This window comes from Rhinopithecus roxellana, chromosome 20 (genome assembly GCF_007565055.1).
Source record: "Rhinopithecus roxellana isolate Shanxi Qingling chromosome 20, ASM756505v1, whole genome shotgun sequence".
NCBI classification, from domain to species: domain Eukaryota; kingdom Metazoa; phylum Chordata; class Mammalia; order Primates; family Cercopithecidae; genus Rhinopithecus; species Rhinopithecus roxellana.
Window position 1 is genome coordinate 37,674,822 of NC_044568.1, and position 17,458 is coordinate 37,692,279.

The 17,458-nt window shown below is 33.5% G+C and overlaps 1 protein-coding gene across 1 annotated transcript in view; it reads left to right on the forward strand.

Moving 5' to 3' along the window:
* CDH8 (cadherin 8) overlaps nt 1-17,458 on the forward strand; it is a 386,466-nt gene that overhangs the window by 311,473 nt on the left and 57,535 nt on the right. The window contains exon 10 of the mRNA XM_010378203.2: nt 12,818-12,935. Coding sequence (XP_010376505.1) covers nt 12,818-12,935 — 118 coding nt within the window. The remainder of the gene's footprint in view (nt 1-12,817; nt 12,936-17,458) is intronic.

Sequence of the window (17,458 nt, forward strand, 5' to 3'; positions counted from 1 at the left end):
CAACCTGCTGTGCCACGAACCCAGAGCCAAATCACTGTCTTAAAATATCTTGGGATATGGATGATAGCAGGGGATGTCTTAGAGTGATGGGGGCTGAATTTTTACTTTCAAATGACAAAAAGCAAGGTAAAACCTCATGGAGAGGAGACATTTGTTTCATAGCAAACATATGAATAACAAATAACAGTGAAACCCAAGAAGACCAGTGGTTTATAGAAAGTTGTAGGAAGTGAATATTGAAATCTGTATATATGTATATACATTTAGATCAGCATAAGATGAACAACACGCGTTTTAGATGTGTGTATTAGTAGAACATTTTTTGTGCCTCATATAGCATAGATGGGGAAATGAAAACTGAAAAGAGAAACATAAAGAAAGCGAGAGAGGGGGAGAAGGAAAGGGAGAGGGAGAGGGAACCGGAATGGGAGTGGGAGGGAGGGAGGCAGAGAGAAAAAGAGGGAGGAAGAAAGCGAGGAAAAGAGTTAAACAAAATGAACAGAAACAAATATCTGCTATACTCTGAATGTCAAAATGGAAATAGCCTATGTAAAGTTCTGCAAAACCATAAATGTAACAGATTTATTTGAACAAGGTACCAAAGTACTGTATGTTTAAGAAATTTATCATTTTTCAACTTCCTAATTTATTTCTGGATGGTGACATTTTAATTTAAATAAACAGCAGCTGACGGTATGACACTGGAGTTGTTAATCCAACTATTCTTGTGCCTCATGTGGGTGTTAGGAATTATACTTACTATTTGCTAAGCAGCTTACCTGACAAGAGTCAGATTTTTTTCCCCTAAAGAAGGGACTGGTACTGTAGCTGTATGCTTTTATTATAAATGATCAATTTGTTACCCTCCTATAAAACATTGGGCATTTCCCCATAGACTACTCCCATGTATCTGGAGGATTAGCATCGTTTCCATCTACCAGAATAAGACATCCCCCCGCCCCCACACACACACACATTAAAGTTAAAATTCTAATAATAAAACTGATTAACTTTTAAACATCTAGACAAGATCTCATCAAAGCATTCAGCTTTAGTAGAGATATATGTTTATTTTTATAACATTCTAACATTAGCTTAAATGTTTCCTAATTTTATTATGTGGAATTACCCCCGTCAATCACATGTTTTGAGCATCTTCATTTGTGATCCTTTGAGAAGGGAGTGCGTATGTGTTTTTGTATACACATATATCAATAAATATCATTTAACTAAATTGGTAGATTGAGTTGTCAGAGAGAGTTTGATCAAAATATGTCAGGTTGTTTCAAGGATATGGTTGTTGTGTGGACCAGATCATTGCTGAGATAATGTAGCCAAATCACAGACTGATAAGCTAGACTTTTTCAATCACATAGAGTCTGTAAAATACTTCAGAATTTAAATAAAACTCCATTGATCATGCAGACCTTATCACGTAAGTTCAAGGAGTCAATGACATTGATATTTCAAAAACTCAACATTGGCTTCACTGGTGTTATTGACAAGCATGCTTCTTGGATCTTTGGGAATTTGTAGGTTTGCCCTGTGATTTTGACTGTTTTCAAAGTTTTAATGATTTCTCAGTCATTCTTCTTAACTTCAGAAAAAAATGCATTGTTTTCTCGTCTTTCCTATGCAAAACCAAAATAAAAAATTGATTCTTTGTTTTATGATTTTTGCAAATCACAATGAATGACTCTTTGTCTGAAGAACCGCTTATGTTTTGTGTATGTGTGCTACACCATCTTATCCTCTAATGATCTGTTTAGGCATATTTATTAGAGTTCATTAGCTACATGAAAGGATCAGATCTTTGATGGCTTAGCAACATTTTTGGACATACGGCTGACTGATGTACATGCTGTTGTTGAAACAACTTTCTTGAACTCTTTGAATCCTTTGTGCTAGTCAGAATTCAGGTTTTATTCCTTACATCACTTCTAAGTCACGTCTAATGCTCAATGATCTAATTTTTATATTTAACATTTACCAAAATTTGTATTTGTTATTCACACAAGTGTTTACTTATAGAAGTTCAACAAAGATATACTTTCAATCATCTCTCATAATACCACACAAATGACTGACTCACTATGGAACTAAAATATTCCTTAGCAGATGATCACATGCTCATGAAAAATAAATGTCAAAAACCGAATGAGCCATTTAATTCATAGTTTTCTCAATATTCTTAAACAATTTATGTCTGCTTTACAACAGCCTCAGAAAAACTGCAGGTGACATTCAAATGCCTTGTTTGGCTGGAAGGTGCGGATTTAAGGCTAAACTCAGGGGATCAGCTTCTTGGGAGATGGTGTAGCTGGAAATTATTAGCAATAATCAAGGAAGGATAAGCCATTAACAAAAATCCAGGCTGTATAAACTGTCTGGACTGAGAGGACCTATGTAAACAGGTTTTTGAAAGGGCTCATAAAATGAAAATGAGTATCAACATGAGCATAGAGAATTCTGTTGTGCTTTATATTTTTTCCACTGAATTGAACTCATCTAAACACAGTCAGAATGAAAAAGAAGAAGAAAAAGAGGGAGGTTACTTTCTCTTGTCTAGGCAGTTATCTCCAGTTCATAATACATCTGAGCTAAAATAGGTCTAGATTCACTTTGAAAGTAGAATTGGAAATCATATGTGCTCCTTCCACCTTCTCATGATTCTGAAGTTAAAGGTGACTTTCCCTTGAATTTGTTCTCTCAAAAGTGTAACCACAACCTCAGTAGGGAGTAATGGTTCACAGTCCATTACACAAAATCCACCTGAATCATGTTTGATTAGAATCCTTTTAAATAATCCCTCTGTTGCATAATTAAATGTTAATATATGTTATCATTGCTAATTATCTATATTTTTTGAAAAATCTGATAGTTTCAGGTAATTTGTTTTAAGTCAAAAGACTTAAGATGGTATACACCTTTCGACTCTAATTCAGTGGTGACATGATATAGTCATTTGCAGATTACTTGGCTCCCAGTTTAACAGGAAGGTTAAATAGGATATTCTCCACTTACTCCTCTCTAATGTCCATGGCAAAAATGGGAATGTGTGTTGAGATTCCAAAATCAGAAAGCCAAATATATGTCTGACAGTTTGTGTGTCTGATAGGGTGATGGGTTTCTGTCAGTCAGTAAATACTCACCGAACATGAACTATGTTCCAGGACTGGGCTAGGTACTGAAAATATAGCAGTATACCACACCCCCAAAATCAGCCTTTTTTTTTTTTTTAACCTTCATGGAATTTTCTCTCTGGCAAACATTTAATTAAAATTATAAATGATAGAATTGCAGAAAATGTTTCAAATCTTCTGGACAGGTGGGATGCTGAAGGGAGAAGGGGAAATGGAGCTATCTCAATGAAAAGACCTCTTAATATAGGACAAGTTTCACCAGAGACAGAAAACATCTATCAAGTACTGAAAAGGAGACAGCTGGGGATAAACCAGAGTCTTTCTGAAGAGAATGGTAATCTGGCTGGACGAGTGGAGGAACAGGTAACAAATGTGGAGAAATCAGTATCTTCCTTCAATACACTTGACAACCTCACACTCAGAAACAAACGCGAAGGAAAAATATAGAACTTCAGTGACCAGTGTTGGCCAGAGGACCTTCCATAACTGTGTTCTAACTCTTACCTCCTTACTAGGATCTTCCTTGGATTTTATTTCAGATATTAACCTCTTGGTTACCATATACAGAATTAGGGTGACTTTCTGTGGATAATCTGTCAGTGCAGGGACTGAATTGAATATTTTCTTCTGAGGCATGAAGTAAGGTGTTTTGCTCAGTCTCAGAAAATATTTATTGTTTGAGAGGTGATGGGCAGTTTCAGTTATTCTTCAGGAAAGAATTTCTGTAACTGTAAATAAATCTAGTGGAGTATAATTTGAGCTTCGTCACTATCATACAAGTTACTTTTTGGTGTCAAGTAATTATATCTGAGTTAAAAAAGAGAAACAAAAATATTTTGGTTTCTCTTCTTTAACCTCATCTTTTTGTCTCTGACCAACATTGCAGAAATATAAAGTTTGTTTATTATGGGAGTATCAAAGTTCAAATAAAAAGAGAGTCACTCATGCTTCTGGATGATATATATCTAGCCAATGCTTGACACGTAACAGATATTCACAAAATCTTAGAATCATGGTTCTAAATAATTTCATTGAGCAATGACAGATACTTCAAAAAGTAATTTCTTAGATATTATCATGGAAACACCTGTTCCACTCATAAACACACAGTATGCATGCTAACCTCTTCAGATGAAAAATTCCTCATTTATTTATTGGACAATATTTATTTCCCATCTGCAAGATGCTAATTGTTGTAATACAATCTGAAGAAACAATGTGAAAGGGTCAAAAATTATTTTTTCTTAGGAATTTAGTGAAGAAGAGATTCTGTGAAAAGAATAGAATGAATAAATAAAATAATTAAAAATTTTAAAAACTGGCTTGAAATCAATATTCAAGCAACTAGACAGAGAGGAACAATGAAAACTCAGGGATCTACTTTATGTAGTATTGTCAAATAAAGTTACTTTTGAAATGAGTATTGTTTATGGTGAAACTGGAAAAAAAAGAGAAAGAGCTGGGCATGAAGGCAGTCTTCTAGCCAACAGAATAGGCATGTGCAAATATCCTGAAGGGTCACTGACCCTTCAGAGTGGAAGGATCATTGAGTGGAAGATGCTTGTGACTAGCATGTAATAAGCAAAAATGAGATTGAACATAAAGAGTTTTATGCTTGAATAAAATACACATATGCACACACATGATTAAGCAGGAAGCACAGTTAGGAAGCTGTAACTGCAAAAGATAATGGTAGCCAGGTCTAAGGTGGTGGCTATGGAGATGCAAGTAATTGAGAAAGCTTATTGCTTACATAAGTGAAAAGTGTACATACACATCTAACGTATACTCAGCATTCCTTCTCTGGGAGCTTGGCGTTAGCACCACATTTTATAGATACAAAAGCTAAGGCTGAAAAAGACTATGAGTTTTACTTAAGACTTACCATGAAAAGTGGCAAAAATTAATTTTAAAGTCTGCTCTTAAAAGTGCCAGAGTCCCTGAGATTTCTAGGATGTCACAATGCTCTCCAAGGAAGCAGCACTTTGAAATTCTATGTCTGTGTGACACACCTCTTATAAAATAATCATGAGAACTTGAGTCTGATCAAGAGTGAGCATTTTTTCCAAAGAAAACAATACATTCCTGTGACAAATGACGTTCTTACTCAAAAGCATTTCATCAAACCTTAAATGAAAAGAAATAAAGCTTAATAAGAGAAGTAAAGATAATTATCCCTTGATAAACACTAGCAATGAATGGGTTTGGTACTTTTTTTGGTCTAGTTTCTGTGAGTCTTTTTCTAATAAATGTGAAACAATAAAATGAAATTACAGCACTTTATAACATTCATGAAATAATAAATATAGGAGATTTAATTTTAGCTTTCCTGCCAGCAGGCATCTTTCATAATCTATCTGCATACACAAGAGGGAGACAGGATTGATTTTAAAACAGATGAAACTGATAGCCTCCACAAAATGCATGAAATACCATTTTCACTTTATTTTGGGTGGAGTAAGGTGATGGTAAATTAATGGAATGCATAAAACAACATTTGAAGAAACCACATGTAGCAAAACACATTTCAAGGAGTCATTAACAAAAGTATGATTTTTGGAGCACAAGTTTGGCAGAAAAGAAAAGCAAAAGTGAATATATATATATATTCGAAGGGTTTGGACTTGAACAATCTAAATGTGAATCAGATCTTTCCTATTTACTAGTTTTGTGATGCTGAACCATAATCTCTGTTAGTTTAAACCCTAAGATCTTCAGAATAACTAGATAGATATTGGTATATATATATATGCAAATACATACCACATAAATACTTGTAATTTTCAGTGGTATTTATTTGAACCAGTCTTGTGGTTTAAAAAGCAAATTAACACTTTATTCCTATTATATTTGTTGGGTTTTATTGTTATTGTTACATGTTTATGAGACGGCTTAAAGCAACACACTATACATGATTCCTAAATTGGTCAATATAGTAGACAAATCTATTGCTCTAATATTGGAATAACTATTCCTCTGATAATTTACAAGTACTTTATTTGTCAAGGGCAAAAGAAGGACCCATACTTCACTCCTCCCCATGTGAATCTGTGGGTTAAATTTTAAAAAAAATTCACTGGAATCATCATATAGCAACACATTCTATCTCAATCTTTCAAAGACTCACTTGCAGTTCTGTAGGTATTGACTGGGTCTCTTGCATGGTTACAAATTTCACGTTTTATTCTGGCCCCTAATTTAACTGAGATTGATTATCTACAGAGAAAATGGTATAAAAGATTGTTTAAAGTCTTGGGCTATTACAGACTGATATATTTTCATCATATTTTCAACCTACAGAATATTGGATAATTAGGATGGGAGCCAGGTAGGAAACCTGGATACACTTGTTTCCATTTGCACATAAAAGCCATGATGATGAGCAGGTTTTTTAAAGAGAGTCAAATTGACTCTAGGTGGTAAGAGATTTTAAGCCTAGGCTTTGTGTTTGTGACGATTTATAAATTGGATACAATCTGGTGCCAGAGGATCTGAGATAATATTGGGAAGACAGAGAAGCTAATGCTAACAGTGCTGTTACCATTAAGCTATGTAGACACACACCTTCACACAGAGGCTTTTGAAAAAGTCTTCCAATCTTTTAAAGACTCAAATGGAGTTTTAGAGGATAGCATTATTCAAAGTGAGTTTTTCATAGAAACTTGTGTCGTAGCATGCCAATATATGATGTGGTTTGATTTGTGTGTGTGTGTGTGCGCGCGCGTGTGTGTGTGTGTGTGTATTACCTAATAAGATTGGGAGACATTAAATTAGACAAAATTAAACATGATCTTCTGTTTGTTTTGTTTTACTACAAGTTTCTCTTGCATTTAGAAATACATATGAATCCCCAAGAAAATTATATGGTATTTTGAGTTTGCCAAGGATAGTTGACTATAAAATCTTTCAAATTTCCTTCAGAGAAAATTATAAATTTGTGGAAGATGGGACCCATTTGGAAAAATCTTGCTCTGGGAAGATAAACAATGGAACATATTTTCAATATGGGAATTACTATTTATAAGCTTAAGGAGGTATCAGGAGATATTACCACAAAGTAATAGAGTAAGGATGAAGAAGAGATAAGATTGAAAAGGGAGTTGATTCTTCTAAGCTATGTGGTAAACTGAATTTTATCCTACTAATGAAAATGAACTATAGATTTTTAAATCAGGGTAAGAGATGAAGTGGTTTGTATTTAATATTGATAATTTCATTAGCATACAAAATACACATCAGATATACAGAGTCCACCAAAAGAATGCAAGAGGCAGAAAAAAACTGGAAAATCCAAACTTTGTCTAGATATATTCTTCTGGAATCCTAACGTTGTATTGCTTGGCTTCAATTTAGTTTCAATAAAGGTAAAGTGAATGAAAAATCCAACACTGAAAAAAATGTTGGAAGTTCTACAATGCATTTATGAAGGCAGAGTCCCAAATTCTGCCCAGAGGACTGAGGACTTCATTTAGTGTGTCAATAAGATTAGAATCTCATCTACTTCCTTCTGCCATATTTCCTGTAGGTCAGACCTGCAAGCTACATGCTCTAAATGGCCACCTAATAAATTTTAAGGCAAAGATGTTTCAGGCCAAAAACACAAACAAACAAAAATGATGAGCTCGGAAAACATATTGAATGGGTAGGGAATAAAAATCTTGGTAGTGACTGGAATGCCATGTAAATTATCAAAAATATCCAGACAATATATTTTGATTAGATGTGAACTGTGAATATATCTGTACTACATTATACAGTTTTGAAATAATTAGGTTATTGTGTCGATTTTGATAAAATTTCTTAATTACCTATATTCCCCCCTTTCAATTAATCATCATTGCTATAACTTGATTTGTCTTGCATGCCTAATTTCTATTTTTAAGCACCGTTCTTTAAGGCTCTTAATGTATTTTGTTTTGCTTTATTCAGTTATGGACATCATTGATAATTTGATAAAGGCTATAACCTTTCCCCTCCTAAATGTGCATACGTAAATAGTTTCATACTATTTCAAGTTGAGGAATGACAGCCATATAAAGCTCTTTCATGGATCGTTCCTTTCTTTCCCAAGTTGAAAACCACTCTAAGAGATAGATGTTAATATCTCAGGAAAGTTAATATGATCACTAGAAATAAAGTGGCAATAATAATAGCATTAATAGAAAGCCAAACATTATGTTGTTCCTTCTTCCTTGACTGTAACTTCCCTTCCTTTCCTTCACCCCCTATCACCTTACAATTCACATTATTATAGAAGGATTTCAAGAAAAGGGAAACTAAGTTTTACCTGAGAAAGTGACAGTGTGCTTCAATTGAAGATGCCACGCTGTTTATTATTGCTGGATCTTTCTAGAGATAGACAAATATTTGAGAAACCTTGTAAAACATTCCAAAAGTTACAACAGAATAGGATTTTCTCACCTTGTCCATACATAGAAAGAACTATTTCTTTTAAATGTCCACTTGGGTGTGCATTTGACTGGTCAGAATCAATCAAGAACCTTCAGGCTGCTAAAGCAAAGCAAGCAAGGATGGATGGGACACGCTTACACATACTCCAAAGTATTGAAGGTCTAAGCCCCAATTTAATAGAAATACATATATAGAAATTATAGATATCTACAAGTTTTGAAGCAGCCTGACATATTGGGGACAACGGATGCAGAGAATTTGTAACTAGGCTTATCTGGGATCAGACATTTTATACACACACCCACAGATACACACACATGTACATACACACGTATGTGTGTATATATACATATGTAATATATACTCTATATAATTTGAATATATATAATATATTGGATGTATCGCAGTGCCGATACGTTTCTTAGTACTTCCTTCTCAAGGTATTGTGAGGATAAATGATGCTGTTATCATTAATTAAATGATAGTTATTAAATAGTTGCCATGTGCCACCTGTTATTCTAATAGCAGTGAGGGGTAAAATCTTATATATGACTACTCCTCACACATAAGATCATATTGATAAATAGTATCTACAGGAACTCACGGAAGAGGTTCCAATAGATCCTATGATACAGTTATGCTTGTTAACAGATCAGATCATGAAATATGTATTTCTGACTGACCTTTCAAAAGATAAAAATGGTAGTGATATTCTGCAACTATAAAATATTTTTGAGTTAATGTAAAATAGTCCAAAATAAAGTTTAATATACTCCGTTAAAAACAATCTAATTTAGATTTAGAATTTTTGATAAACAGTGAAAGATTTTTAAGGATCAGAATTAAACTATAGCACACAATGGTTTTCTAGTTTCATGTCTTAGAATGTTTATTTAATTTCAAATCTGTAGTCTCAAGAAATAGAACAGAGTCTGCTCCTATCAAAATCCAAGCATGGTTCTGGAATTCATTTCCTTATTCCAACATCCCAGGTACACTTTGTTTTCTCTAATAAAGACATATATTTTGCTTTCGGCTTTCCTTAGCATTGAAAATATTTCAACAATAAATTATGAAACATTAGATTTTTCAGTTGCATACTAACTTCATTGGTAGAAGGGAAAATATTTAAGCTTAACGTTAGATGCATATTTCTAAGTATTTATGACTGCTCCAGAAATTTTTATATTATTCCCATGAAATGAAATTACTTGAAAAATCAGCTGAGGTCATGGTAGCTCACAGTGGACCCTACGTGGTCTCCAACCTGCCTCTGTGGAGGTACACTTCTTTGAACAAATCTATTCTTTTTCTTTTACTGTTTAAAGCTAAGTACATTCAGAAGTTATTTCATCAATGAAAACTTTAGCCTCATTAGTACGGATATCTTAATGCATTTTAATAGTGTAAAGTCCTTCAAGTGACCTACTTGGCATCTACTTTTAGATAAAATGCCAAAGCAGGAGCTATCCGTATTGAAGTGTCAAATGTGGTTTAACCAAAAATCTTAATCATAACCTGTTTATGGGATATTTGGAAGAAAATGTAATAATTCATTTCAGCCACCTTCTCCCCAACATATAATGCACTGAACTTGACGTGAGCTTGGCAATATAAAGCCTCTTAATGAATTATGAGGAGAGAACTGTGAACATGAATCTTTTCCATTGGCTGAAAACAGTGGTTCTCATACTTGTGTATACACCAGAATTACCCAGAAGGCTGTTTGAAATACCGATTGCTGAGTTATAATCTGAGACTTTTTTGATCAATAGTTCTAGTGGCTCAATAAATTGCTTATCTAAGGAGTTCCTGGCTAAAATAAGTGGTGGAAAAATATATTAAATTCTGGTGTGATGTTTAGACCAAACTTCTGAGATGTGGTGTGGCAGGTAGTTATGCTCCTTTGCTACAGGTAAGCTATATTATTGCATCTTTTGTTTTGGTCATGGCGGCTTAGCTAATCAAATGACTCTCCTGTAGATGCAACAGCAGGTATGAGCCATTTTCACGTAGATTACTTGAAAATAGTATGAATGCTATTAATTATGGGAACTTTATCCACCAAGTATACTGCAGGAAAGCATTTAATTATGACTGATCTCTGCTTGAGAAAACCAAGACATCTTCTCTTCATTTGCCCTTATTCTTCATATGCACTCACATACTTCAGGAGTTACATCTTCAATGGTTGCACCTGGGGCTAGAAGTCCTATAGAGAGAAGTCTGGGTAAATGAATGTTTTTCCCTCTCTTCTTTATAATTGCCTGAAAGAAGGCTCTTGTCAAAGATAGTCATTCCCTTGACTTTTTAACATGAAAATCCAGCACAGCTGTTCTGAGGTGAAGTGGTCAAACTCATACTTTTCTGTTAAGTATTTTTACTTGCAGGCTGTCCAAAGGAGTTATCCATGTTTCAAATCTAGTCCCCTTGTACTTTAATTCATGTTGATTTTTTATGAAAGAAGTACCCTAAGGCTTCTCTCTACACTTAAATGTCAAGGCAAATATGCTATGTGTTTAGGTACAGTAAATATAATTGCATTCTTCTTTAATCTGATCATACTGGATCATTGAGTAATAGAGTCATTACATTTATAAAGATTTATCAAAGTGCCAGGTCGTCAATACATAGCAGTGGCCCTAGTTAATACAATAATAATAATGATGATGATGACTAATATTTTACTGAACATTTACTAGAAACCACTGTCAAAATATTTATATGAATTTAAATTCATAATCAAAACAAATCTCTGAGAAAAGATGGTCTTTGCATTTGTATTTCTGGCATACAAGAAAATAAAGTTTCAGAGACTTCAGTAACTCCTTCAGTGTCACACAGTGAGCCACAAATAGAGCTGTAACTTTTATCTTACCTGGGAAGCTTAACTCCAGAGTCCTTTCTCTTGATGACTATCTCACTGTCTTAACCATGAGTTATATTTTAAATTATTTTATGTTATTTTGTCACTCAAGCCAAATATAATCATAATTATTTATAAGACATTATAACTAGACAACAAAGTCCTTAACAAAAATCAAACACTTACAAAGTAAGACTATGTTCCGTTTTAAAAATAGAGACCTAGAAATTAAAAAAAGTATTTTATTTTTGCCTCAAGTAAATTGAATGAATTGCCTATCATATAACATGTGCTTGATACAATGCAAAGACCCATAGCTGCTAAAAGTTCTGAAATTGTGGTTCTTACACTTGAGTGGTAAGTTAGAAAGCAAAGACGACCCCTTCTCAAAATGAAGTAATTGATTTCTTTTCTCTTTAACAAAATTTTGAAGTTCAATGGGACATAATTGTTCCCACAGACACAATAGCATTGGCATCATTATTATATCCTCGGAATATCATAAACCTGAGAATATTTCACTGTCAACTACTTTTTATGGTAAATCTATTATCACAATAGGAGTATACATTCAAATTTTTCCTACATTAGCTCTTGTCCAACTTGTCGCATTGAACGAGCAATATCACAGCATCATAAATACAAGTTATTAAAGTAATTATCTGACATCCCAAGAAACAACTTTAGCATTAAGTTAATGTAGCTTTGCAAATGAAACAAGCACATTCAATAGGCACCAATTCCAAGTACCTCTATCTATCCAAACATTTCTCTGCACCGTGGTAATTCTAATCCCTATAATTTATTCATCTCAGGATGCACTCCAAAGCATTGTTTGCACGTGTTATCCACTAGCTTTAGAAAACATTATTCATTATTGCGAGGGAACAGAAGCAACTCATCAGAGAGGTTTGTTGCAGTGATGTTTGTGCTGAGGAACACTATTTGGCAAACACTTATAACCGGATGAGTAAAAGAGTTGTGAGGATTCAAGATTTAAGCCATTTACCTCAAAGATCCTCCCAAGAACCACACTACAATCACTGTAACAATTCCAAATCTCATTCTAGATGCCCGTAAATACTCAAATTGGAAAGAAACCTGTAATTGCCCAGTGGATATTTCAAATACACTTAACTTTGCTATTTCAAGCCACAGACACCAAATGGACACAAAGGTAATGCTCTTAATTTTCATCAACTTATCAAAGCTGAGGTTTTAAAGTAATGAATTTTTCTCCTTATTCTTGGCACAAACCATCCACGACAATTCAGAAAGCTGAAAAAGAGACTTTGAGTCAAAGTATCAGACTACAAAAAGAATGTCACTAAGCTTTTACCGATGGTAGGAGCCTCTGGAATCATCAGAAATGCTGACGTCAAGTTTTATGTTTCAGGTCATTCAAACAGTTAGCGCCATGGACAAAGATGATCCCAAAAATGGACATTATTTCTTATACAGCCTCCTTCCAGAAATGGTCAACAATCCGAATTTCACCATCAAGAAAAATGAAGGTAAATATACTAGCTTTCTACAAAGAGTACAATGTAAATTGGAAAATAGGATGCAATTTCATAACATAACTGAAAATATCATTAAAATAATTTTTGTTCACCCGTGAGCACTTGAAATTCAGCTTATCAGCGTAATGGCATGGTAATTACCTTAGTTTCTAATTTTCAGTACTTAAACAAGAGATAAGAAATTTGTTAATGTAAAAAGTTAATTTTTTTCCCAGGAAATACCTCAATCACCTTACTTTAAAAAATGAAGAGTAAAATTTAACCCCTGTGAGAGCTTCCAGGTATTTTGAGATTCTGAGATATCCCTAAGAGGGGGAATTGGCTTACACTTTGCAATTGTTAAGTTTTAATTGACTGTTTACCACGTCTTTAGGGAAAGCTATTCTAATTTTGCCTGGTTTGTGGGTACACATTAAAGGTATTTGTTTTAAGCCTGTACCAACTTTAACAATAACAATTAGTTCAGAAAATCCTTTTTGAAGGACATTTCTTATCAGTATTATTTTGGAGCTGATATGAAGTGATTTATTGTTAAGTCTTTCACTCACTGAGCACATTTAATCCATTTCATTAGATTTTCTGAGGACCAACCTTGGATTACTGTTTTCTTTAACTGTGTTATTTATTATATGTGAAAGCCATATATTATTGTTTAAAGTCTATCTCATTTGGAAATTTTTGTTTCCTAAGCTGCTATATATTTAAAAAAATTATAAAACTTGATTTTTGTTCAAATGTATTTAAGTCTTAGTTGTAGCGGTTTTAGAATGATTAGCAAAATATAAGCAATGTCTCAGGCTTGTTTCTGGCTTTACTACAGGGATCTGTTTAGGTCTCTCAATGGTCTGTATACAAGCTATACTCAGAAGAGTAAAATTTGATTCAAGATATCTGCTTGTATTTTTTGCAATATTCTATTTAAAGAGATAGTGAATCTTGATAAAAATTTCCTTTATGAAATAAAATAACATTTTATGGCTAAATATATTATGGCCTTGCCTTTTAACAAAATGCTACATAGGTCTTTGGGGATGCTTTGATAAATGTGGATGAATCACAAAAAGGAAATGACAGTCGTTATATAGATATTACTAATTTAACTGACTTCCACCATTATAAAAACTAAGGAGACAAAACCCTTTCTGTCTCCTCAATAATGGAGTATTCATTTGTTAGCTACCCTTGATTAGAAACTGTAAGCCAAGTACATTGTCTTTGTTTCTTTATTAGCATCACCAATATTTTTTAATGGAAATCATATGAATATTTCTAACACAAAGCCTCCTTAGAAACCCCAAACTGAACTGGAAGTCTGTGCGTAAGTGTGGTCCATGTTTATTCTGATTATGAACTAGTAAGTATCAGGCATTGTTTTTGCATATAAAATGCACAGCATTTAAAGTTCTCCATGAAGAGGTTACTTCCCGTTCCAAATATTCTGAGATCCTTAGTGTTTCCTGTAAATTTTGTAACTTCAAGACACGCTTGTTATAAGTGTGGTCCTAGAAGGCATCACATAAGGTATTGGGTGAATGGGAAGATATTATTGGGGACCAGGGAAAGCCTAATTTTGACACATATTTATTATGCCCTAAGATTTTTAAAGAAGAGATTTAATTCTACAATGAATGAATTGTATGTGTTTTCTTAAATTTTGGAAATTAGTAGAAAGTAAAAGTTTAAATACTTAGAATACCTCATTCTGCTTCATCACACGTTATAATAAACCCTGTAATAGGATATTTAATGTCATGTCATTATCTGTTTTATTTTGATACTGGAAAATAGAAGTTAAAATTATGAGCTATCTTACAGGTTTTTCATATTATTTTGTTTTGTAATTTGTTTTAAAGATGTCAGTTATTATTGAAAAATGACTTGAAACAGAAAGAGTACTCCATACATCATGATTGTTTATTTTAGACTGTGTTTATTTGTTTTACAAAGAGTGACCACGTAATTTATTGTTTCTACTGGGACACGTTTTAAAGTGAGAGGGGTCGCTGCTTATATTTATGTCTGAAAAACACCATAAACCAGGACTGCCTTATGGAAAGTAGGACTTCTGCTCACTGTGATTTTGGATTTAGGATCCAAATATTCAACATCTCCTTCACAAAATAAATCATGAAACCACAGGTTTGAAATAGATATATAAAGTTTATACTCTGTGTTCCTCTTCCTAGATCAGAAATTCATGAGTTTTGCTTCATAGACCACTACTTATTTGGCACCTGAATAGGTACTGTAAAAACAGAAAAAAAACGATCTTGTCTTAATATGTAGAAACAAAGTAATGAAAAGAAGCTGTAAAAAACATTGGAGATAGATAGATAGACACATAGATCAATAGATTCATGATAGATAGATAGATAGATAGATAGATAGATAGATAGATAGATAGATATCTTGCATGCTTACTGCAAATTAATTGTTAATGATGAGAGAACACAAAAAAAGTACTAAAAAAATCAAAATACTAAATATGATTTACTTTAAAATGATGGCATATTCTATGTTGGAAACATGGAGCGATAGAATCAGATGGTATAGCCATGTTTATAGTTCTTTTTTCCTTCTTAAGATAAATTTTAAAATGGTCAGTATCTGATGCTTCTCCACTGACAGCAGTATGAGTTACAAGTACCAGCCTACCAGAAAAATGTTAAAATGTTGAGAGAGCTAATATAATCTAATCTATAGTTGATGAATAAGTTTGTCTCCTATTTAATTTGATCTTTAAGGGAGATGATTTCAGTATTTGGCATTTTCTAAGGAACTTGCCACCATATATTTCAGTTCAAAATTATTGTAATCTTTCTTTTCTCTTATATGGATTGGTCCCAATGCAATTTCTATCAATTAATTCACAATAAAAGACAAAATGAGATAGAAATGAGCTCTCTCTTGTCTCCTACACAGATGAATTATTTCACAAGTAATTCTACTAACTATATAAGAATCGTATTTCTGCCAGAATAAGAAAGCAACCTTCAGTATAAATAAAGGTAGAAGTAAAGGTCAAAAATACAGTGAACCGTTTATACCACACGTTCACACCAAAAAAATCAAAGCACCTTGAATATGGTCAAGATATTGGTTTCTTCCAGTTGTGTGAATTTATAAGCAGAGAATTTTGTTGACCACATTTCAGTACTCGCCTCAATTTTAATCATGGAAATTGAAAATAGCTAACAATTAAATACAGCAAGACAAGGAAGAAAAAAAGGACCTTTTATAGATTCTAAAATATCTTGTTTGCAGGAAATTTGAGGTCTGCAGAAAACTACTCATCCTCAGCCTGAACACTGTAGGTAAAAAATGTGATTCAAATTGCCAGAGTACCGTCTGGTGAAATGGGAACCCTCATGGTTTATACTGAAAATTTTCAACCATGTGTATAGAGAAATGAGAGAAAATATAAATCTCTGCTCTCTACGGAGAGTCTATGGTAAGAAGAGAAATAGACAGTGGACCTGGATTTAGTTTTAGCTTAGTTATGTTTAACCCAGCAGGAGAACCGTAGTACCTGATGATACCAGTTCGTGTTTCCTTCTTAGTACCTCCACATTGACTGAAATATTATTGATAAGAAGCTTACTTTAAATGCAAACTTTTGATAAATAATTTGAATAATGTAGATACTAACCATTACTTTGGAATAAACATGCCTCCTGTTAGCTCATTGTCCATAACATAGTTACCTGTATAGAGTACAATTTATGCATTGTCTTCTGGATTTCTGTCTCAACTGAGTGGCCTACTTCAAATGGTGTAAGTTTATTTATTTTTATTTTCTGGAAGTATCGAATACTCTTACTTTAAGCAAATCATTTTAAGCCTCAGTTTTCCCATCTGTAACACCGGGATAAAATACCTGCCTCATAGTTGTGCAACTGAAGGTTGCTTTCCTATTCTGGCAGAAATACGATTCTTATATATTTAGTAGAATTACTTGTGAAATAATTCATCTGTGTAGGAGACAAGAGAGAGCTCATTTCTATCTCATTTTGTCTTTTATTGTGAATTAATTGATAGAAATTGCATTGGGACCAATCCATATAAGAGAAAAGAAAGATTACAATAATTTGTGATATGTGTGAACTAGGACTTAGACAGCAATTGGCACAATGCCTGGCACATAGAAAAACACACAACAGTAAGAGGGATGAGGTCACTTTATATGAATTCATTAATTCCTTCTCATATGATATTATATCTCCTCTGGCTTATCATTCTCAGCCAGGTCTCTTTGAAGCTTTAACTCTTCAGAATTATAAATCTTGTGCAGTAATTTTGAACGTGGCTTCATCAGTAGTTGGGAAAACACTGATCCTCACTATAATGCATTGCAAAAACATCTGCTTATGCTGTAACTGCAATGTGTTGCATTCTAAAGGGTATTAAAATAGAAAGGCAAAATAAAAAAAAGGAGGAAGAGGATGAGGACCAACTATGAAAGTTTTATTGTCACAGAAATAGCTGCAGGATTCCTGGATATGGTTTTGAATATG